Source organism: Conger conger, chromosome 4, assembly GCF_963514075.1.
Source record: "Conger conger chromosome 4, fConCon1.1, whole genome shotgun sequence".
Classification (NCBI taxonomy): domain Eukaryota; kingdom Metazoa; phylum Chordata; class Actinopteri; order Anguilliformes; family Congridae; genus Conger; species Conger conger.
In genome coordinates, this window is record NC_083763.1 from 77,099,687 (window position 1) to 77,123,001 (window position 23,315).

Sequence of the window (23,315 nt, forward strand, 5' to 3'; positions counted from 1 at the left end):
CTCTAACTTATCCAGAATGCAGCAGCTCGTCTGGTCTTCAACCTTCCCAAATACTCACACGTCACCCCCCTGCTTACTTCCCTCCACTGGCTGCCTGTCATGGCTCGCATCAAATTCAAAACATTGGTGCTAGCCTTCCAAGCAGTTAAGGAGTCTGCCCCAGCTTACCTCCAAAAAATCATCAGACCCTACACCCCTGCCACCCAGCAGAATCTCTTGCCATCTTCAAGCGCAAACTGAAGACGCACCAAAGACCGTCTGCCAAATGCCATTAATGTAATGTCATGTAATGTAATGTAATGTAATCCCAATGCATATTTATACAGACCTATTTTTACAGCTCGCAAAACTCACAGCCTTCTAAATCTGCCCTTTGGTCCCTAAGATGAAATATTTCCTTATGAATCTGAACTCTCTGCTCAGCTTGCTCTGTCCAGCCTGGCCTCAGTCCAACACCACTCCTCCTGCAGCTGTGGGCAGAACCAGTCTCTGTCACGCAGTTTCAGAGAAACCAAACTTTTCTCTGTGTATTTCAGAGAAACTAGTCTGTCTGTGTCAGTGTGAGCAGTGAAATGGCTGAAGGTGGAGGTTTACTGGATCAGGACCAGTTCAGCTGTGCGATCTGTCTGGATCTACTGAAGGATCCGGTGACTATTCCCTGTGGACACAGTTACTGTATGGGCTGTATTAATGGCTGCTGGGATCAGGATGATCATACTGGTGTCTACAGCTGCCCCCAGTGCAGGGAGACCTTCACCCCAAGGCCTGTTTTAAGAAAAAACACCATGCTGGCTGAAGTGGTGGAGAAACTGAAGAAGACAGGACTCCAAGCTGCTCCTCCTGCTCACTGTTGCGCTGGACCTGGAGACGTGGCATGTGATTTCTGCACTGGGAGAAAGCACAAAGCTGTCAAGTCCTGTCTGGTGTGTCTGGCCTCTTACTGTGAAACTCACCTCCAGCCTCACTATGAATCTCCTGCCTTTAAGAAGCACAAACTGGTCAAAGCCACTGAAAACCTGCAGGAGAATATCTGCTCTCATCATGACGAACCGCTGAAGATTTACTGTCGTACCGATCAGCAGTGTATCTGTTATCTGTGTACAATGGATGAACACAGAGGCCATGATACAGTCTCAGCTGCAGCAGAAAGGACTGAGAAACAGGTAGGGCTGAAACTTACACAGAACACTCATGCTATTTCATCAGTAATTACAGGGATTATCTTGATTTTCAGCTCTGATTTATACATTTGAAAAGGACTAAATGTTAGCACAATGATTTCCTGGTCTGAAGTCCGCAGTGATCGAGCAGTAAGAGCCAGAAGTAAAACCAAGTCAGCTCTGTGTGACAGCTCTGTTCACCCCCCTCACCCCCCTATTCACTCCCTGAATGAGAATCAACACGGCTGGAGGAGCTAGTTCACTCACACAGTTTAGAAGCTTTAGCTATGAGGCCAGTACACTTCCACACACTGACCTGCTGTACCTCAAGCAATACAATAAGGTTCCATGAATTTGGGTTTACCAATTTGGTTGTTAAAATGATTTAATGATACACAAATACATCATTTAAGCATGAAATTGACTTTTCATTGAAATTCACTTTTCAAATGTAACAAATCCATTTTCATGTATTCGAGAATATCTATTGAATGTATTAATTACTTGGATATTTCCACATTCATTAGCAAGCCATAGGATGAATGTATAATTAATAAACCAAAGATAAATACATGAAGTTTATTTGAGTTGATAACAGGAATTAATTATGTACAAATACCTAAACAAAGCTGTATAGATTGACTACTCAGTTATTTACATGAGTTAATGCTAATTCATACCAGTTTACCGTTTTGAATATGGAAATGTAATTCAACATTGCTGTATGATAAAATACAATAGAATTATTATAATTTACCTGGGGGGAAATGATCAATCTATCCACAGAAGCAGTTGACACAGAGTAAATTCCAGCAGAGAATCCAAGAGAGAGAGAAGGAGCTGCAGGATCTGAGACAGGCTGTGCAGTCACTCAAGGTGGGTACTGACCAGAGGAGAAGACAACAGCTGGCTGCTGGAAGAGCCATTTCAGGGCTCAGTCAGGGCTCTCCTCCAGTCAGCCAGTGAGGAGCCCAGTGTTGGGCCACTTTCCAGCCCTGTGGGGCTCAATCCCACTGAGCCACACTGTGGGGAACAGGCTGTCTGGGGTCCCAGTAATAGCTGAATGAAAGGCCTAGTTAAAATGTACAGCCCTCCTCTCTCTGTGTCTCCTAACAGCACTCTGCACAGGCAGCAGTGGAGGACAGTGAGAGGATCTTTACTGAGATGATCTGCTCCATTGAGAGAAGGTGCTCTGAGGTGAAAGAGCTGATCAGAGATCAGGAGAAGGCTGAAGTGAGTTGGGCTGAAGGACTCCTGGAGCGACTGGAGCAGGAGATTGCTGAGCTAAGGAGGAGAGACGCTGAGCTGGAGCAGCTTTCACACACAGAGGATCACATCCATTTCCTCAAGGTAACATCACTGGTTCTCTGACAGTCTGCACTGATGTACATTGTACATACATGGTGAGGTGTGTTCCTCATTTATAAAGATCTGCTCCTGGTATCTGCACAGCAATCTGCACTGAGACCGTTCTTTGTCTGTGTGTTTGTCTGCAGAGCTGTCAGTCTCTCTGTGCCCCTCCTGGACCTGAAGACTTACCCAGCATCACTGTCAGTCCACGTGTTCTTTTTGAGGCTGTGACGAAATCTGTCTCTGAGCTGAAAGAGCGACTGGAAGATGTTTTCAAGGCGGAGTTTGTCAAAGTTTCTGGAAAAGGTTGGTGGACAAACCCTGCTGCAGAAAGTGTGTTTAGGCACTGCACACAACACACTGGTGAGATTCACTTTTACATCATGAAAGGCACTATCACAGGTTATATAATATTAATGAGAGGGGTGAGTGACATTTCAGTCTGTCTCACAGGTTATATATCATAGTGTGGAGTGACACTTGAAGCTCCAAATGAGCCACAATATGTGTAGGGATGAGACATTGAAAGCACCCAGTGTGATATGAGGTGGTTTATAACTATAAAACTCTTCAGTCAAAGCAGACTTTGGAGGATACTTTGTCCTCCAAAGTCAGAGAACAAAATATCTCCAGTTTTTACTTGCAAGGATGGAAGCTGCTGTGGAGAGATGAGAAGAGATTGCACAGTTTAGAAAGATTCCTTTCAGAGAGAAAGATCTTGAAGATCTTCTCAAACTCAGTAATTTATCATAAACATTACCATCTTGTCTCATCTCACTGCATCTTTGCTCAGTTTTCGAAGAATAGCTGGGACTGATACTGATGCTGGATCCTTCATGTATTTGAATAGTATATCAGTTAATTCATGTTAATGACATTTTCATCTACCTTATTGTAAAGTGTGACCAATATTTTCAGTGAAATTAGCATAACTGGGAAATGATAAAAGAAGGTAATCTTTAAGAGCTTGCGCTGTGATCTCTCTCCACAGTGGGAAGAGTCCATATTGTTGGCCCTGAAGAGCCCAAGACCAGAGAGGACTTCTTACAATGTGAGTCTGTATTTCAGCCCCGATGCAAAGGATGAAGCAACATGAGATTATGGGGGAATATGAAGAAGTAGATTAGAATTTAGAATTTTCTATATTCATAAGTGACTGGATTTAGAGATCTCATACATCTTCTCCTCTATCAGATCTCTGTTAATTCAGCTGCAGTCATCCTGGTATTAAAGAAATGGATCATACAGTACATTGCAATTGTACTTGGACAGCTGGTAGAGTTTCAATTCTTCTGGCCGCAGAACATTATGAAAAGAGATCATAATTTGAAATGAAACAATGAATATGAGACGGGTGCGTGGGGGTTGGACCCAAAATGCACGACTCAGAAACAATAGTAAAATAAAGTCCAGTTAGGGCTTTATTCGGGACGGGTCCCAGGAGCGTAGTCAATACAAGCAAAGTCCATACACGAAGATCCAGCCAAACAAATACAAATCAAACAAAAAGCACGGTGCCGAGGGAAGAGGCAATCTCGTAGTCGGTAGGCGTGCAGGGAGGTCCGGTAGCAGGAGAGCTGTCAGCGGGGCAGATGAACAGGCGGACGGCAGGCAGAGGCATAGTCGTGGGCGAAGCGGGAGTCGAAACCATGAAACAATCAGCGGGGCAAAAGTACAAAAAACGGTAGGCGGGAACGTAGTCGAGAAACAAAACGAAGGTCACAAAACAGAAATCAATAGTCGATGGTCAGTAACAGGCGTGGATCGTAACGTGTAATCAAAACAGTAAGTAATGCTCAAGAGTTGCGTGAAAAAACAGAGGCAGACAATTTCGCAGTGAACAGTTGCGCGACTGGGCTATAAATGCAGGTGTAGACAGGTGTAGACAATTAGTAAGAGCGTAGCAAGGAAATGGAAAACAGGTGCGATGGATGACAAGTTTAACAAGGAGATTAGTAATCGTTAGTAATAAACCTATCCTGCCCTAGCATTAGTAAATTAGTAAATGACATGCACGAGAAACATAAGGTAACATGAACACATGATTAGTCTTGTTAGTTTCTACCCAATCCTGATCTAGCGTTAGTAGTTTTAGTAAATAGACAAATAGAACATTAGGGGAGTGAAGGACAGAACGAGAGAGAGAGAGAGAGAGAAAAGGCGGAACGCAAGGTTTGCGGAAAAACATGTAAAAGTGTATGCATAACAACGACCAGTTAACGTAACAATAAACATACATCGAAACATAACACAAAGCGGAACTAAGACGATAATCACTCAACATAACCAGGTAATATAATCGTACGAAAACATAACTAGACATGACAAGAAAATAAATCGTAACAAGACATAACTAGACATGACGAGAAAATAAATCGTAACAAGAAATAAACTAAACAACATGACAAACCTAGACTAACATAATACATGATAAAACACTACGTGACTAAGACAACATGAATAAACATAAATCAACATAAAACATGGTGAGACAGACCTGAAACGTGACAGAATATGAAGTTAAAGTGCAGACTGCCCCTTTACTTTGAGGGTATTAGCATCAATATCTGGTGATGCGTGTAGGAATTACATTCCTTTTCATACATAGCCCTCCTTCCCCCCCATTTTTATGGACCAAAAGTAATTGGACAGTTGGCTTCTGAACTGCTTCTGAATAGTCAGGTGTATTCAATTGCTTCCTTTTAATTAAGGAAAATTAATGGAAAAGCCCATTATCAGGCAGAGAATTAAGAAGAAAGAACAGTTAGAGACAGGCTAAACAATACGCTGTCCAAACGAAACCTAAGAAAATCATGAAGAAGAAACAAAGCACTGGTGTATGTTTGGGAGCATTGCCTTGCTGTGGGATGATGCACCATCCAATGAGTGTGAAGGAGTTTGATTGAACTTGAGCAGATCTGTAGACTACAGAATTTCATGACGGCAGCAAGGAGTGAATAACATGGTGAAGCTTTTTTTTTTTCAAGTGCAGGTTCTCCAAATTGAAGTGCCAATATTTACAATGAACAAAACTATACATAATACGACATCAGCTGTTATAATATTTTTACTTTATTACACCTTCATGTTCATGTGATTATCTAATCAGCCAATTGTGTGGCAGCAGTGCAGTGCATAAAATCATGTAGATATGGGTCGGGAGCTTCACATATTGTTCACATCACCATCAGAATGGGGAAAAAATTTGATCTAAGTGACTTTGACCGCCTGCGACCCTGTTCAGGATAAGCGGGTTAAGATAATGGATGGATGGATGGATGGATGGATGACTTTGACCGTGGAATGATTGTTGATAGCAGTGGTTTGAATATCTCAGAAACTTCTGATCTCCTGGGATTTTCATGCAAAAAACTAAAACAGCAGTTCTGCAGACAGAAGCGCTTTGTTAATGAGAGACATGGGGCGGACATGGGGCATGGGGCGACATGGCTCAGGAAGTAAGAGCAGTCGTCTGGCAGTCGTCTGGCAGTCGGAGGGTTGCCGATTCGATCCCCCACCCGGGCTGTGTAAGACACCTAACCCCCAAATGTTGACATTTGCTATGTGGGTTGAGTGGACTAATCTTCAGGAACTCTAAACTCAACACTTTAAGTCACTCCTCCCCCAGCTGAACCTCCATAAACAATATCGTCGTATTTAAACAATGTGCATCTACGCAGTCCATCTAACAACAACAACAATTTAACAGAAAGATTTACACGGCAAACATTTTTACACATTTAAAATGATACATAAACACAACAGACTCACACCAGCAGGCCCTTTCCCGTACAAGAGAGAGAGTGATGACAACACCTTACAAGACATGACAGACCTTGCCACATTAATAAATTACACACACAAAACACAATTCTACCCACAACTGCATTTTGGAAGAACTACATGTGTGCCTATACTGCATATAATGAGAGCAAAACGTGGAGCAAATCATAAAGGTTCGGCACGGAATCAGCCTGTGGCATTTCTTCTTCTGTGGAGAGTAGTCACTGATGCATCCAGTCCTGCTTCCTGAGGAGGGTTTCTGATCTGTCCGCCCGGTGTTTGGGGGTTTTTTTTCATTATGGTGAGAATTCTTCAGATGTGAGCTGTTGAGGTCTTCCTTGGCCTACCAGCCTCTTTGCAAATACTGAGCTCACCAGTGCTATCTTTCTTAAAGATTTTCCAAACTGTTTATTTTGGAAAGCCTATTGTTCAGCCTGACGGTTATTTTCTTATTTCTCTGCCTCATAATGGCTTCCTTCCACTTTCATTGGCACAACTCAGGGCCTCATGTTGGCAAACACCAATGAGGTGACTGCAAAGGCACTCAAAAGCCTAGAATCAAGACTCGATACTGAAAGCTTTCAAATACCTGCACTAAGGAAGCGATTGAATACACCTGACTATTCAGAATCAGCTGAGAACCCAACCATCAAATTACTTTTGGTCCCTTAAAATGCGAGCACTTTGTATAAAAATGGTGATTCCTAAACTGATCACCTCTTATGGATGTAAATAAAGAGCCAAAAGAACAGAAATTGTACTGTTGGAATACATACAGACTGCACTGTGTTATGTTCCCTGCTAGGGACAGGAAACTATAACGGACGAACTGCGGACGAACAGCCACTTTAAAACACCCAGAAACGAAATCACTCTTAAGATACACCGAGTGCAAAGGAACTTTTAAATGTCCTAGTTCAATGCCTTGAACGAGTACATCCGAACCACAATATGTTTCCTCTGAAAATGGCAAAGCAGAAGAAAGAATAAAACTCTGAACCGAACCTGTGTCTCGTAACATTTTAACATGAATGTTGTCTTCCTCACGCCCTGTGAGTGAGACCATTCCTTCAAAACTGAACGGTTCATAACCTTGATCTATTTCACTATGCGAGTGAACGCAGTTGCTCACGCAACCAGAACCTTTTGCACCTTTTTGTTTCAAAGCCGCGTTCTTCTTTTTTAAAGCAGGACATACAGAAATTAGATGGCCAATTTCGTGGCAATAGTAGCATTCACGAGACTCACTATTAGATGACGGAGGCGGAGGCTTATCGGACTTTGCATTCCGGTAAGTCTGCCGCGAAGCAGAAGGATGAGTAGTCTCACAACGAGGAAAAGAGGACAAAGAAAAGGTGTTTTTCTCATCAGCACATACAGCAGCGTGGGCCAGTGTTGTTACTTTTTTGTCGTTTAAATACATCGCTACTGTGTCTGGCACGCAATTTTTAAACTCCTCTAGCAAAATCATCTCTCGAAATTGCTCTCTGGTTTGCGCACGTTGTGAATTACACCACCTATCGAATGCATTTTCCTTTTCCCTCGCGAACTCTACAAACGTGAGTTTGTCAGTTTTTCTAAGACTTCTAAACTTTTGTCTGTAGGCTTCAGGCACCAACTCGTATGCATGCAATATCGCTGTTTTCACAGAATTATAATCTAAACTTTGCTGAAGACTAAGGGCCGAATAAACAGCTTGTGCTTTGCCACCCAGCACAGTCTGCAGAAGCAAAGTCCAGACCTCAACTGGCCATTGCAGCGTAACCGCAACCCTCTCGAAATGAGTGAAATATACTTCAATCTCACGTTCATTAAAAGGTGGAACCATACGAATGTTACGGCTAACATCAAAAGGCTGGCCTGGTTGCAGTGGCACAGGCAGAACAGGATCAAGCGAAACATCATTGTCACCCAACGGAGCATTTGTATTTAACGCTCCTGGTAGAACATTCAGCGGAGGCGCGGTGACAGAATCGCCACCCAAAGCAGATGAAACAAACGGACCCACAAAGGCAGAAGAAGCACGCACAGGAGAGCGAACAAGAGAAACAGGAGGCCGCAAGTCTTGCGAAGGATGAGCTGAAGGAACTGGTGGAGTGATGGTGAGTCTCTTTTCAGCCAATTCGAATTCAAGCTTGCGTAATGCGAAATTACGCTCTTCACACTCACGAAGATGCTCTCTCTGCCTCTCTTTTTCCTGCGCATCGAGCTCGAGTTTTCTTAAGTCAAGCTGAACCTCTAATTTCTTGAGTTCAATTTCTTTATCGATTTCTTTTTCCTTGACCAGTCGATTTTCTCGCTCAGCACTTAGTTTAGCTGCCTCAAACTGTAATTTACGCTCCTCTAAAGTATATTCCCGAAGCTTTAGTTCCTGCTCAGAAATATTGCTGGCAGCTGACAAAGCTGAAACAGGTGGAGAACTTGGAACTTCCTCTCTAACGGAGAAAATGTCTTTAGCTATCAGACCGTCAAATACTGCCTTCAACAGTGTTTCCTTAAGCTTTTTATCATCTGATGTAAGGCTAATTGAGTACTGTTCTGCAATTTGGACTAACTGGTCCTTAGTGCAACTTTGCAACAGAACGTCGGAAGGACTCTGAATAAACTGCTCTACCACTGCCATTTTAACTAATAGGCTACTATAACACAAGCTACATTAAATCAAAGGGATACAAACGAAATGCAGAGGGAAATTTTCAGAAATAACCCACAAAAGATGGGTTTTACACATTTACCGCCGACGCCACGAAAACAACGTCCTTCGTCTAGCCGACAAAAACCCCTACAAATAAATCCAAAGTCTGCCGATGCTCAGTCCAAAAAAAAAACACAAATAACTTGGCCAAACGAAAAAACAGTGCCATCGTTCAAAAACACAAAAACTGGAATGAACAGCGCCGTAACCTTAACCCAGACTGGGTGAAACCCTGGACCCTACTTACCTACCCCAAAAATTAAACTAAGCCTCAAATATCTTCAAAGCGTACCAATTGAAGACTCACAAGGAATCTCCCCCCGGGTTTGCTTTCAAATAAACCCACTACCAAACCAAAGAAATAATCAAAAGGCTAACTTACCAGCGTTTCTCAGTTACAATGCGCTTCAATCCAGATTCAGAAAGGCGAAGAAAAAACGGACGGATGAGCACACTCAAATACGAAAATGGCCAAATTATTCAAAAAAGCGGATGAGCCAAATGTTGGTAAAAAAAAAACAATCGGGTTCAAAAAAAAAAAAAAAAACGGACGAGCCCCCATTTTGTTATGTTCCCTGCTAGGGACAGGAAACTATAACAAATTACTAAATAAAGCAAGGGCAAGAAAACGGCAGACAACGGAGGATAACTTTAAACAAATAATCTATTTATTATAATTACAAAAAAACATAAGTATTCAAAACGAAAGATCAAAAGAAGCCAGAAGGCCGCAACGAAGCCACCCAATTTTCCAGGCCTGGCTCCGAGCCTCTCACTCTGAGAGAGGCAGGAGAACGTGGGCGAGCGCGAAGCGTGGCGTGTCAGCTGCGACGAAGCCACGAACCAGAAACGAAGTTCCCCCCCCAAAGTGAGCCAACCACCTGGAGTGACGCAAGCCGGCACCTTTTATAGGGCCGGCCCCCCCAATCAGGCTCAAACAGCAATTAAGCCTCCTGCTGGACTGTCTGAAAACACAGAAAGACAAAATGACAGCACAGCAAGAATACATAATTGCTTAGGGATGTAACAACTGTATATGATAATATATGTCCTTCAGTCAGACAGTGTGAATATAGTTAAAATATGAATAGATAGTAATATAAGAATATAAGAATTACCATCATCATAATGGTTGCAAATGTTAAATGTTGAATCCACTTTCAAATAACACAAAACAGTACAACAAACAAATAACACTACAATATAAAACAATCAACAGCAAATGCAATAAAAGCAAAACAAAAAATATGTAAACACTGACATCCTATCAATTTCACATACAGTTCTTTTGTAGTGGATTTAAAAGCATTCAACAATATCAAAACATTAAGCTTTAAGTCATTTTGCAGTCCAAAGGGACAGAATACATAAATTTCCAGTCCGACACTTGACACAAAAGTATACCAATGTTCAAGTGGACAGGTTGCCAAAGCAGGAGAGCCTACCCGAGAGTATAGCTCACAATGGTGAGTCAAGCCTTTGCAGTTTGTTCTAAATCCAGCATGTGAAGAGAAGTGTGCATATATAGATCACCATAGTCCAACACAGGCAGAAAGGTGGCAGTCTCTTTTTCATCTTAAAAGAAAAACGGCTTATTTCTGAAATAAAAACTAAAATTAAGCCTCAATTTCTACACCAGTTACTGTACACGTGGCTTCAAAGTAAGAGAATGGTCAATCAAAATGAATGGTCTCAATAACCTTTCCCTCAAGAGTGGCCACTAAACGCTATTCAGTTTGAAAAATGTTATGTATGTTAGTAAATGTTATGTATGTTAAAAAGCTTCCACTTTAAAATATTATGGTCAGCTATATTACAGGTCAAATCAATAAAAAGAGAAGTTCATTTTTTGATAATTATTGAGGTTCTGTCTCCGCAGATTGTTTCAAGCCAAATTTTTTGGAGATGGGCCAAATTCTCACCATATCCCCAAAACAAATTTTAAATAACGGAAAAATCTGCCTGGGGCATATTAAATTGGGAATACACATTTTGTTCAGTATGACCCAAGGAATCAGATGAAAGAAGAATTTAGATTCTAGGACACAGATTAGGTGCAGTTGTGATAACCTGAGTAGGGGGAGGATAACAACATACCTGCAGTTTTATTCCTCTGGGACCTACAGTTTCTGCTACACATTTTGTTTTCGAGAGGAAAAAATTTTAGAAATAAAAAATTGTTCAAAAACAGCCGTTCATGCCTTTAACCCCTAATTAAAACGTAAATGTGAGGGTAAGGACATCAATGAAGAAAATATTGAATATGTCCCATATTTCACCAATGCAAATGGAGCCCCCTTCTCTTCTCCTCCATCAGATTCCTGTCAGCTCACACTGGACCCCAACACAGCGCATGACAAGCTCCGTCTGGCTGAGAGGAGCAGAGAGGTGACCCGTGTGAGAGAGATCCAGTCATATCCTGATCATCCAGAGAGATTTGACTACTGCTCCCAGGTGCTGTGCAGAGAGGGTCTGTCTGGACGCTGTTACTGGGAGGCTGAGTGGAGAGGAGATGATGATGATAATGATGATGATGGGGTTTATATAGCAGTGACATATAAAGAGATCAGCAGGAAAGGGTGGGGTTATGATGCTGCTTTGGGAGGTAATGACAAGTCCTGGAGATTGCGCTGCTCTCCCTCCTTTTACTCATTCATGCACAAAAGAGAGGACACTGAAATCCCTGCTCCCTCCTCCTCCAGAATAGGAGTGTACCTGGATCACGGGGCAGGAACACTGTCCTTCTACAGCGTCTCTGACACAATTACCCTCCAGCACAGAGTCCAGACCACGTTCACTCAGCCCCTCTATCCTGGGTTTGGGGTTTATGGGTGTGGATCTTATGTAAAACTGTGTGATCTGGGTTGAGTCAGAAAGTGAAGGGAAGATCAGCTGTAATTAAAGAGAGGGAAAACAGTGAAATGAGATTTACATTGATATGCAGCTTCACAAAACTGATTTAATAAGATATGGTGAAGTTACTGTTGTGACTCCATTTTGATGATTTAGGAGTGCTTAATGGATGATTTTTGAGACGCCTTTAGAAGTATTACATCGCTGTCCAGGGCATTTAGTGCTGCAGCACCCAGGCTCTGGAATGACCTTCCTGGGTGCAATAGGACTGAATCCATCCAGTCTCATTATTATTCTCATTATTATGATGAATATTAAATGCATTTTCTTGATTGAAAGTGTCAATCTACGATTTCTTCGGTTGTGGTGGATTAAGCGCCCCCCCATGGTGACTGGTGGTCATAACAGGTCTCTTCTACATTTCATTTCCCAGAGTTCCCTGCTCTCATACAGCCTTCTCACACGTTCCCTTTGTTCTGATTGTCGGTGTGGGTTCCTTTTTTCAGTGACTTTTCTACTCGTACTTTCATCCATTGTGGTAAAGGATGTCTCACTGGTCATCACTAGAGAAATGGCAGTGATTGTGGTAAAGGATGTCACAATGGTCATCGCTAGAGAAATGCCAGTGGGATTATGTCTCAAATATGATATTTGTTCTTATGAAGAAATCATAGATTGCCACTTTACAAAATCCCTGTAACTGCCAATAAAACTGCTGTATCTAATATAGAAATATCCTGCATTGTGCAGGAAAACTGTCTAGGCCAATCAAGAGCCTTTTTTCAAAGTAAACTTCTTTTTTTTAACCTCCAGAAAATTAAAAATCCTTATTTTTAATTTTTTGGTGGATTTGGCGACATCTGTGGTGACTGGCTGTCACAACAGGTCGTTTTTCACACTCCAATTACCAAATATGATTCAAATTCCATTCAAAATTATCACTAAGAGCACATTGAAAAGATTGCCTAGAGACAACTAACAATGTTTTCTGACTGTAATATTGAGTAATATATGAAAACCTGATTTAAAGACGCTTTTAACAAAATTGAAAATAAATTATTTTTGAAAAGTGATGGTTTTTGGATTTGGGAGCTTCTTTCACATTCGTAATGCAAGTTCCTGTGCGTGTGTCAATAACATTTTACTACATGGTGGGAATGTCTCACCCAACATCCCCAGTGGAGAACAGCACAAAGAGGAACATTTTAAGAATGAAAACACATTGAATCGATACTACTCCAAAAAAAGGAATTGTGAGACATTCATTCATCCATCCATTATCTTTACCCGCTTATCCTGAACAGGGTCGCAGGGGGCTGGAGCCTATCACAGCCTACATTGGGCGAAAGGCAGGAATACACCCTGGACAGGTTGCCAGTCCATCGCAGGGCAACATTGTGAGACAGTATCAGGCTATTTTTTTAATACTAAGAAATTATGACATTATTGACACTTTAACTTTCACTTTTAAATGTCCTCCTGTAAGACATTCATCAACTCCTAACTTCCCTGCTAAAACCTCTCCCCACCGGGATCTCTCCATTTCCCTCAGCGATACCACACTCACGCCATCACCCAGTGCAAGGAACCTCAGCGTGGTGATGGACAACAGACTGTCGCTTTCCAAGAACATTGCGGCGGTGACCCGGTCTTGCAGGTTCTTCCTATACAACATACGGAGAATCCGCCCCTTTCTCACCCCCTACTCGACCCAGCTCCTGGTCCAAGCGATGGTTCTGTCCCGCCTGGACTACTGCAATTCCCTCTTGGCTGGCCTCCCAGCATCCACCATCAGACCCCTCCAACTCATCCAGAATGCAGCAGCTCGTCTGGTCTTCAACCTTCCCAAATACTCACACGTCACCCCCCTGCTTACTACCCTCCACTGGCTGCCTGTCATGGCTCGCATCAAATTCAAAACATTGGTGCTAGCCTTCCAAGCAGTTAAAGGGTCTTCCCCAGCTTATCTACAAAAAATCATCAGACCCTACACCCCTGCCAGACCTCTTCGTTCAGCCTCCACAGGCTGCTTGGCACCTCCCCCTCTCCGAACCTCCACCTCACGCTCACGACTACTGTCTGTTCTGGCTCCACGGTGGTGGAACGAACTCCCCGTTGAGGTCAGAACTGTAGAATCTCTCCCCACCTTCAAGCGCAAGCTGAAGACACACCTCTTCAAGCAGCACCTCTCCCCATCCCTCCCTACCTCCCTGTGAACCTTAATTGTTGTCTCTGTGACGTGCTTTGTGTATCGGTATTTTTAGTTGGCTAGGTAAGCAGTGTTTGGATAGTTAACTTTGGTCACTTTTGCTCTGTTTGTTTGTTTCTTTGTTGCCCACGTCCTTATCTTTGTTGTACAAATAATCCCTGGTTATGGGTATGCACTTTGTTGTATGTCGCTCTGGATAAGAGCGTCTGCCAAATGCCAATAATGTAATGTAATGTAATGTATGGAATTACTGACCTTAGGTAAATAGTCATTGACATTAATGGCATTTGGCAGATGCTCTTATCCAGAGCGACGTACAACAAAGTGCATACCCATAACCAGGGATAAGTTCGCTGAAAGACCCTAGAGGGAAGTACAATTTCAACTGCTACCTGTACAACAAAGATAAGGTGTCACGTTTCAGGTCTGTCTCATCATGTTTTATGTTGATTTATGTTTATTCATGTTGTCTTAGTCACGTAGTGTTTTATCATGTATTATGTTGTCTAGGTTCGTCATGTTGTTTAGTTATGTTTCGTTACGATTTATTTTCTTGTCATGTTTAGTTATGTCTCGTTACGATTTATTTTCTTGTCATGTCTAGTTATGTTATCGTACGATTTTATTACCTGGTTATGTTGAGTGATTATCGTCTTAGTTCCGCTTTGTGTTATGTTTCGATGTATGTTTATTGTTACGTTTAACTGGTCGTTGTTATGCATACACTTTTACATGTTTTTCCGCAAACCTTGCGTTCCGCCTTTTCTCTCTCTCTCTCTCTCGTTCTGTCATTCACTCCCTAATTATTTCCATTTGTCTATTTACTAAAACTACTAACGCTAGATCAGGATTGGGTAGAAATTAACAAGACTAATCATGTGTTCATGTTACCTTATGTTTCTCGTGCATGTCATTTACTAATTTACTAATGCTAGGGCAGGATAGGTTTATTACTAACGATTACTAATCTCCTTGTTAACTTGTCATCCATCGCACCTGTTTTCCATTTCCTTGCTACGCTCTAGCTAATTGTCTACACCTGTCTACACCTGCATTTATAGCCCAGTCGCGCAACTGTTCACTGCGAAATTGTCTGCCTCTGTCTTTTCACGCAACTCTTGAGCATTACTTACTGTCTTGATTACACGTTACGATCCACGCCTGTTACTGACCATCGACCATTGATTTCTGTTTTGTGACCTTCGTTTTGTTTTTCGACTACGTCCCCGCCTACCGTTTATGTACTTTTGCCCCGCTGATTGTTTCATGGTTTCGACTCCCGCTTCGCCCACGACTACGCCTCTGCCTGCCGTCCGCCTGTTCGTCTGCCCCGCTGACTGCTCTCCTGCTACCGGACCTCCCTGCACGCCTATCGACTACGAGATTGCCTCTTCCCTCGGCACCGTGCTTTTTGTTCGTTTTGTATTTGTTTGGCTGGATCTTCGTGTATGGACTTTGCTTGTATTGACTACGCTCCTGGGACTCGTCCCGAATAAAGCCCTAACGGGACTTTATTTTACTATTGTTTCTGAGTCGTGCATTTTGGGTCCAACCCCCACGCACCCGTCTCAGAACAATTTCGCCACGATGGACCCTGCTGACTCAACTGCCATGTTCCACGCCCTCCAGGAACAAGGAGCCATCGTCCGGCAGCATTCACAAGGAATCTCTGAGCTTCACCTAGAGATTTGTGAACTGTGTGCAGAGATGAGGAGGCTCGCCGTTGCGGTCCTGCCACAACCACGGGAGGAACCCACCCACCCACCCACTTCCCTGGCGGTCAACCCCTCGGGAGCCTGGCAATTCCGGGAGCCCCAACAACCCCCCCCGGAGAGGTTCGGTGGAGAACCTGAGAGGTGCAAGGCGTTCCTACTCCAGTGCGAGTTTGTATTCAGACAACAGCCCCAGACCTACAACAGCGACGACCGTCGGATTGGCTATGTGATGGGACTACTCAAGGGGAGGGCGTTGGATTGGGCTACGGCGGTGTGGTCCGGGGGTTCTTTCCCTCCCCGTTACCCAGCCTTCGCCGACGAGATTCGTAAGGTGTTCCAACACGCATCCAGTGACCAGGAGCCATCCCAGAGACTGATTGCTCTGCGCCAGGGACGGAAGACCGCGGCAGACCACTCCATCGACTTCCGCACCCTCGCAGCAGCTACTAGTTGGAACGATGCAGCTTTGGCGAATCTCTTCCTGGCCAGCCTGAGCGAGACGCTCCAGGACGAGTTGGCGCGACTGGACCCCATCACCCAGCTCGACCAACTCGTGCGCACCACAATCCGCCTGGACAACCGCGCCAGACAACGCCGGTCGGAGAGACCGATCCTTCCCGGCAACCCGTACCCCAGGCAGGGCCCAAGTCCTCGACGTGAGGAGCAGCAGTCGGAGGGACCCGAACCCATGGACCTGTCCCGGGCTGGTACCAGGGTCTCGACCGAGGAACGAGCACGCCGCAGAACCACCGGTTCGTGCTTCTACTGTGGGAGGCCGGGTCACACCCAGGCTCGGTGCTCCTTCAGGACCAGGCGACCAGTAGAGGTGAGAGCAGTCGACAGGCATGAGGGTGTTGACAGAGAGAACCATCGTCCCACGCTCACCACGCTGTTGATTCTTCCTGACAGAACAACCCGGATTAACGCGTTGGTGGATTCTGGAGCGGACGCCAATCTCATCGACGAAGTGTTGGTGTCCGAACTGAACATTCCCACCCTCCCTCTACCCAACCCTGAGAATGCGCGGTCGCTGGATGGAAGGACTTTCTGCCGCATGACGCACATTACCATTCCCTGTCAACTGGTCATTTCTGGGAACCATCGAGAGATGATCCAGTTCCGCGTCATCCAGTCCCCCAATGACCAACTCATCTTGGGATTACCCTGGCTCCAGAAACACAACCCCACGATCAACTGGAGTTCCAATCAAGTTCAAGCCTGGGATTCTAGATGTCATCTGTCCTGCTTGCGTTCCGCTCCACCACCAGCTGAGGGAGCACCAGCTCCACCACAGACTCCCAAGCCCTCCCTGGAAAGGGTTCCCACACCTTACCATGACCTGGGCGCAGTATTCTCCAAGATTCAAGCTCAGTCTCTGCCGCCTCATCGACCCTACGACTGCGCCATCGAGCTCCTTCCTGGTTCGTCACTTCCCTCAAGTCGCCTTTACAACGTCTCCAGACCTGAAAGGGAGGCTATGGAGACATACATCCGTGACTGCCTGGCTAACGGACTAATTCGCCCTTCTTCCTCTCCCGTCGGTGCGGGATTCTTCTTCGTCCAGAAGAAGGATGGCTCCCTACGCCCGTGCATCGACTACAGGGAGCTGAACAACATCACGGTGAGGAACAAGTATCCTCTGCCCCTGATGGACTCCGCGTTCCACCCACTTCACGAGGCCACCATCTTCACCAAGCTGGATCTTCGCAACGCGTACCACCTGCTCCGGATCCGTGAGGGCGATGAATGGAAGACCGCCTTCAATACCTCTCTCGGACACTTTGAATACCTGGTCATGCCATTCGGCCTCACCAATGCTCCTGCTGTGTTCCAGGCCCTGGTGAATGACGTTCTTCGGGACTTGTTGGGTCGCCATGTGTTCGTCTACCTGGATGACATCCTGATCTACTCCACTAATGCCAAGGATCATGAAAACCACATCAGGCAAGTTCTACAAAGGCTTCTAGAGAACAAATTGTTTGTCAAGGCAGAGAAGTGCGTCTTCCACTCCGACACAGTTGAGTTCCTTGGGTTTATCCTGGAGAGGGGACAGATCAGGGCGGATCCCAAGAAGATTCTGGCGGTCACCGACTGGCCCACACCCACCTCACGCAAGCAACTCCAGCGCTTCTTGGGATTCGCCAATTTCTACCGTAGGTTCATCCGTTCCTATAGTCAAGTGGTCTCTCCCTTAACCAAGCTCACGTCCCCAGCGGTGCCATTCCGGTGGAGCCCCGAAGCTGAGACGGCCTTCACCAAGGTCAAGAGACTGTTCGCTTCCGCTCCCATCCTGGTACACCCCGACCCCACCCGCCAGTTTGTGGTCGAGACGGATGCTTCCGACACAGGGGTGGGAGCAGTGCTCTCTCAGGTGGCGGCCGCTGACAACCGACTACACCCCTGCGCCTTCTTCTCCAAGAAGCTGTCCCCGGCGGAGAGGAACTACGACGTTGGAAACCGTGAGCTGCTGGCAGTCAAACTGGCGCTGGAGGAGTGGAGACATTGGCTGGAGGGGGCCGAGAAGCCGTTCATCGTTTGGACCGACCACAAGAACCTGGCATACCTCCAGACAGCCAAAAGGCTGAATTCTCGACAGGCAAGATGGGCGCTGTTCTTCGGGAGGTTCAACTTCTCTCTCACCTACCGTCCAGGTTCGAAGAACGTTAAGCCCGATGCCCTGTCCCGTCAATTCAACACCTGTTCTGAGCGTGAGATCCCCGAAAACATCCTTCCTACCTCCTGCACCATCGGATCCGTCACATGGAAGATCGAGGCGGTGATCCAGAGGGCTCTACGGGAGGAGCCCGATCCCAGGTCCAACCCCGGATTACGCCTATACGTCCCCTCAGCCGCTCGGACACAGGTGCTGCAATGGGCCCATTCATCCCTCCTTTCCTGCCATCCCGGCTTTACCCGCACCTTGGCGGTGCTGAAGCGGAGATTCTGGTGGAGTGCCATGATCCCCGACACCAGACGCTTCATCAAGGCCTGTACCACCTGTGCCAGAAGCAAGGCCTCCCACCAAGCCCCTGCTGGCTTACTCCAACCTCTGCCTGTGCCCAGCCGACCCTGGAGCCACATCGGCGTGGACTTTGTTACCGGACTTCCCCCTTCCGAAGGTAACACCACCATCCTCACTGTGGTGGACCGATTCAGCAAAGCGGCACACTTCAACCCCCTGGCTGGATTGCCCACCGCCCAAGAGACCGCAGAGGTTCTGGTGAGAGAAGTATTCCGCATTCACGGACTTCCCTCGGACATCGTTTCTGATCTCCCAAGTTTGGAAGGCATTCTGCGTGGCCCTCGGGGCCACAGCTAGCCTCTCTTCGGGCTACCACCCTCAGTCCAATGGCCAAACGGAGAGGGCCAATCAGGATCTGGGGGCCGCTCTACGCTGCGTATCGGCAAAGAATCCAGCCGGCTGGAGCAAGATGCTAACCTGGGTGGAATACGCACACAACACCCTACCCTGCGCTGCCACCGGAAAATCACCTTTTGAGGTCTCCCTGGGCTACCAACCTCCACTGTTCCCTGACCAAGAAGCCGAGATCGCTGTTCCCTCCCTCGCCATCCACATGAAACGGTGCACCAAGGTTTGGAGGGATGCCAAGGCCGCGCTGCTAAGCACGGCAGACCGTAATCGGCGTTTTGCTGATCGCCACCGCACTCCAGCTCCGGCCTACAAACCAGGTGACTCCGTCTGGCTGTCCACTAAGGACATTCCCCTCCAAGCCACTTCCCACAAACTGCAACCCCGCTTTATTGGTCCCTTTAAGATCCACAAAATCATCAATCCTTCCTCTGTTAAACTGTCACTCCCTGCTTCCCTTAAGATTCACCCCACATTCCATGTTTCATGTATTAAGCCCGTATCCTCTCACCCCATATGTCCCCCGGATCCCCCACCACCTCCCCCCCGCATTATTGACAACCACCCCGCATTCACGGTTAAGAAACTCTTGAACATTCGTAAGAGGGTGCAATACTTGGTTGACTGGGAGGGCTATGGCCCTGAGGAGCGTTCCTGGGTCGCTCCCAGTCTCATTCTGGACAAATCGCTTATCAGAGACTTCCATCGTGACCACTCTGATAAATTCCAAGGACCGCCAGGAGTCGGTCGTTAAGGGGGGGGTCCTGTCACGTTTCAGGTCTGTCTCATCATGTTTTATGTTGATTTATGTTTATTCATGTTGTCTTAGTCACGTAGTGTTTTATCATGTATTATGTTGTCTAGGTTCGTCATGTTGTTTAGTTATGTTTCGTTACGATTTATTTTCTTGTCATGTTTAGTTATGTCTCGTTACGATTTATTTTCTTGTCATGTCTAGTTATGTTATCGTACGATTTTATTACCTGGTTATGTTGAGTGATTATCGTCTTAGTTCCGCTTTGTGTTATGTTTCGATGTATGTTTATTGTTACGTTTAACTGGTCGTTGTTATGCATACACTTTTACATGTTTTTCCGCAAACCTTGCGTTCCGCCTTTTCTCTCTCTCTCTCTCTCGTTCTGTCATTCACTCCCTAATTATTTCCATTTGTCTATTTACTAAAACTACTAACGCTAGATCAGGATTGGGTAGAAACTAACAAGACTAATCATGTGTTCATGTTACCTTATGTTTCTCGTGCATGTCATTTACTAATTTACTAATGCTAGGGCAGGATAGGTTTATTACTAACGATTACTAATCTCCTTGTTAACTTGTCATCCATCGCACCTGTTTTCCATTTCCTTGCTACGCTCTAGCTAATTGTCTACACCTGTCTACACCTGCATTTATAGCCCAGTCGCGCAACTGTTCACTGCGAAATTGTCTGCCTCTGTCTTTTCACGCAACTCTTGAGCATTACTTACTGTCTTGATTACACGTTACGATCCACGCCTGTTACTGACCATCGACCATTGATTTCTGTTTTGTGACCTTCGTTTTGTTTTTCGACTACGTCCCCGCCTACCGTTTATGTACTTTTGCCCCGCTGATTGTTTCATGGTTTCGACTCCCGCTTCGCCCACGACTACGCCTCTGCCTGCCGTCCGCCTGTTCGTCTGCCCCGCTGACTGCTCTCCTGCTACCGGACCTCCCTGCACGCCTATCGACTACGAGATTGCCTCTTCCCTCGGCACCGTGCTTTTTGTTCGTTTTGTATTTGTTTGGCTGGATCTTCGTGTATGGACTTTGCTTGTATTGACTACGCTCCTGGGACTCGTCCCGAATAAAGCCCTAACGGGACTTTATTTTACTATTGTTTCTGAGTCGTGCATTTTGGGTCCAACCCCCACGCACCCGTCTCATAAGGACGTGGGCCTTTTTTTTTTTTTTTTTTTGAGAACAAAGAAACAAACAAACAGAGCAAAAGTGACCAAAGTTAACTATCCAAACACTGCTTACCTAGCCAACTAAAAATACCGATACACAAAGCACGTCACAGAGACAACAATTAAGGTTCACAGGGAGGTAGGGAGGGATGGGGAGAGGTGCTGCTTTTACTTTCACTCGTCTGTTTGAGATGTGCAGATGGAGGTCTAACACAGCTGCTGAGATACAGGCAGACCATGCAGATGGAGGTCTAACACAGCTGCTGAGATACAGTCAGACCATGCAGATGGAGGTCTAACACAGCTGCTGAGATACAGGCAGACCATGCAGATGGAGGTCTAACACAGCTGCTGAGATACAGTCAGACCATGCAGATGGAGGTCTAAAGATTTATACAAATGAGGGGAAAACAAGGTGAATATGTTGTAGCTTATATAAGCTGGATGAAGTCAGGCATGTCAGCTATTTTGGCTGACAGGTCCAATGGCTTCATTAACCTCACCCATCCCTTCATTGAACAGTATTACAGTGCTTATCTCCACACCGAGGTCCACCAGCTAACCTGTGCTACCTGTGCAAAACACTGCTTTAACACTGTTTACTCACATATTGCCCGGCGTAAAATATTTTTTAAACAAAAGCTATGAAAAGCCCAACAGTGGGTGAGTGTGCATACGCCAATCAGCCAGGGACTCAAAGCTGTGCTCTTTATATATATATATATATATATATATATATATATATATATATATATATATATAAATATATATATATTTGAATTGTAATTTTAATAAAGCACATTTGAATTGTAATTTGAATTAAGCAAATTTGAATTTGAGGGAGAGAGCGTACCCTCTCTTTCTCATAAAAAATAATAGGTGCATTTCTTCAAGGGTGTGAAATAATACCTGTGTACTATCTGTGCCTATCTGCAGTTCAAATGGAATGATATTAATCTGGTCATGCACAGTGAAGTGTAAACTGAATTAAAATTCCAAAAGATTGTTATACATTATCGTATACTGTATACTTTGTTGTATGTTAGTTTGTGTTACTTTAATAAAATAAAAAATAAAAATGTGGATTTCCTCCATGAATGACCTGCTTCTTGTCTGCCTTCCTGGAACAGATGACCTGCTTCTGGTCTGCCTTCCTGGTACAGGTGACCTGCTTCTTGTCTGTGTCAGTAGACCTCCTAAGAGAGTCTGAATGGAGTCCAGAGAGAGGCCGAGAAGGAATTGGAGGAAAAGGTCCAGGTGTCCATTCTTACTCCATCAGGCCTGATCCACTGCCCTCCTGTGTAACTCAGACAGCTGCACTCTGCCACTTACTCCTCCTTCTGTGGGTCATTGAACCCTCGTACCTCTGTCACCTGGTGGATGCACTCAGGAGGGATCTGATTAGCTGCTGCAGGTCGGGAGGTGATCCAGAGGAGAGCAGAGGGAAGCAGATTCCCCTTAATGAGATTTAGATCTCAGAAAAGGAAGAGTGAAGATGAAATCAACGTCCTGATTGGCTTTTCCTTCTGCCCAGTCCAGAATTAACTTCTGCACAGAGACGGTTTTCCCAATGCCAGCTATGCCCTTTGTAAGCCCAGTTCTGAAGCGTTTCTCTTGTCCAGTTAGTCAGCAAGATCCTTGAAGTAAATGTGGTAATGATGAGAGTAGCACTACTAGTATAACATGAGTTTATTGTACCAGGTACGTTCTGTGAAAAAGGGAAAACATGAAAACTTAATGGGAAAATTCTCAGAGATTTTGCACTGTCTTGGATGTATTTTGGGTTCATGACCACTAGAGGGCGATACCTGTAGGGAGAATGTACTGCAACTTAATACAGGAAGTAGCTGCGTGTTTACGTTATTACAGCTACTGACCTGACGAAAGCAGCACGGTGTCCTGTGTCTTTTCTTAAAACACGACTTTTTCTCCACTCCTCAGTCTGTGGGAGTGCAACATAAACACATGAAGAGGTGTGCTCTATCAGTGTGTGAAATAAACACATGAAGAGGTGTGCTGTATCAGTGTGAAATAAACACATGAAGAGGTGTGCTGTATCAGTGTGAAATAAACACATGAAGAGGTGTGCTGTGTCAGTGTGTGAAATAAACACATGAAGAGGTGTGCTGTATCAGTGTGAAATAAACACATGAAGAGGTGTGCTGTATCAGTGTGAAATAAACACATGAAGAGGTGTGCTGTATCAGTGTGTGAAATAAACACATGAAGAG

The 23,315-nt window shown here is 45.1% G+C and overlaps 1 protein-coding gene across 3 annotated transcripts; it reads left to right on the forward strand.

Annotated features, from left to right (window-relative positions):
- Positions 1-536: 536 nt before the first annotated feature.
- Positions 537-13,516, forward strand: LOC133126374 (E3 ubiquitin/ISG15 ligase TRIM25-like). 3 transcript variants are annotated; one of them, XM_061238551.1, is made up of 6 exons: positions 537-1,163; positions 1,947-2,036; positions 2,277-2,510; positions 2,657-2,816; positions 3,502-3,561; positions 13,394-13,516. In XM_061238551.1, the coding sequence occupies exons 1-6, from the start codon at positions 573-575 to the stop codon at positions 13,441-13,443; spliced, it is 1,185 nt and encodes a 394-aa protein (XP_061094535.1). In that variant the 5' UTR covers positions 537-572; the 3' UTR covers positions 13,444-13,516. The 3 variants fall into 3 exon arrangements, with proteins under 3 accessions (XP_061094535.1, XP_061094534.1, XP_061094536.1); XM_061238550.1 differs by lacking the exon at positions 13,394-13,516 and adding an exon at positions 11,306-12,914; XM_061238552.1 differs by lacking the exon at positions 13,394-13,516 and adding an exon at positions 7,099-7,219.
- The last annotated feature ends 9,799 nt before the right edge of the window (positions 13,517-23,315 follow it).

Excerpts from the sequence above, each read along its gene's own strand:
- LOC133126374 (XM_061238550.1), top strand. The coding sequence starts at position 573 with ATGGCTGAAGGTGGAGGTTTACTGGATCAGGACCAGTTCAGCTGTGCG. Across the intron at positions 1,164-1,946 it reads CAGAAAGGACTGAGAAACAG|AAGCAGTTGACACAGAGTAA; the intron begins GTAGGGCTGAAA and ends ATCTATCCACAG. Across the intron at positions 2,037-2,276 it reads AGGCTGTGCAGTCACTCAAG|CACTCTGCACAGGCAGCAGT; the intron begins GTGGGTACTGAC and ends GTCTCCTAACAG.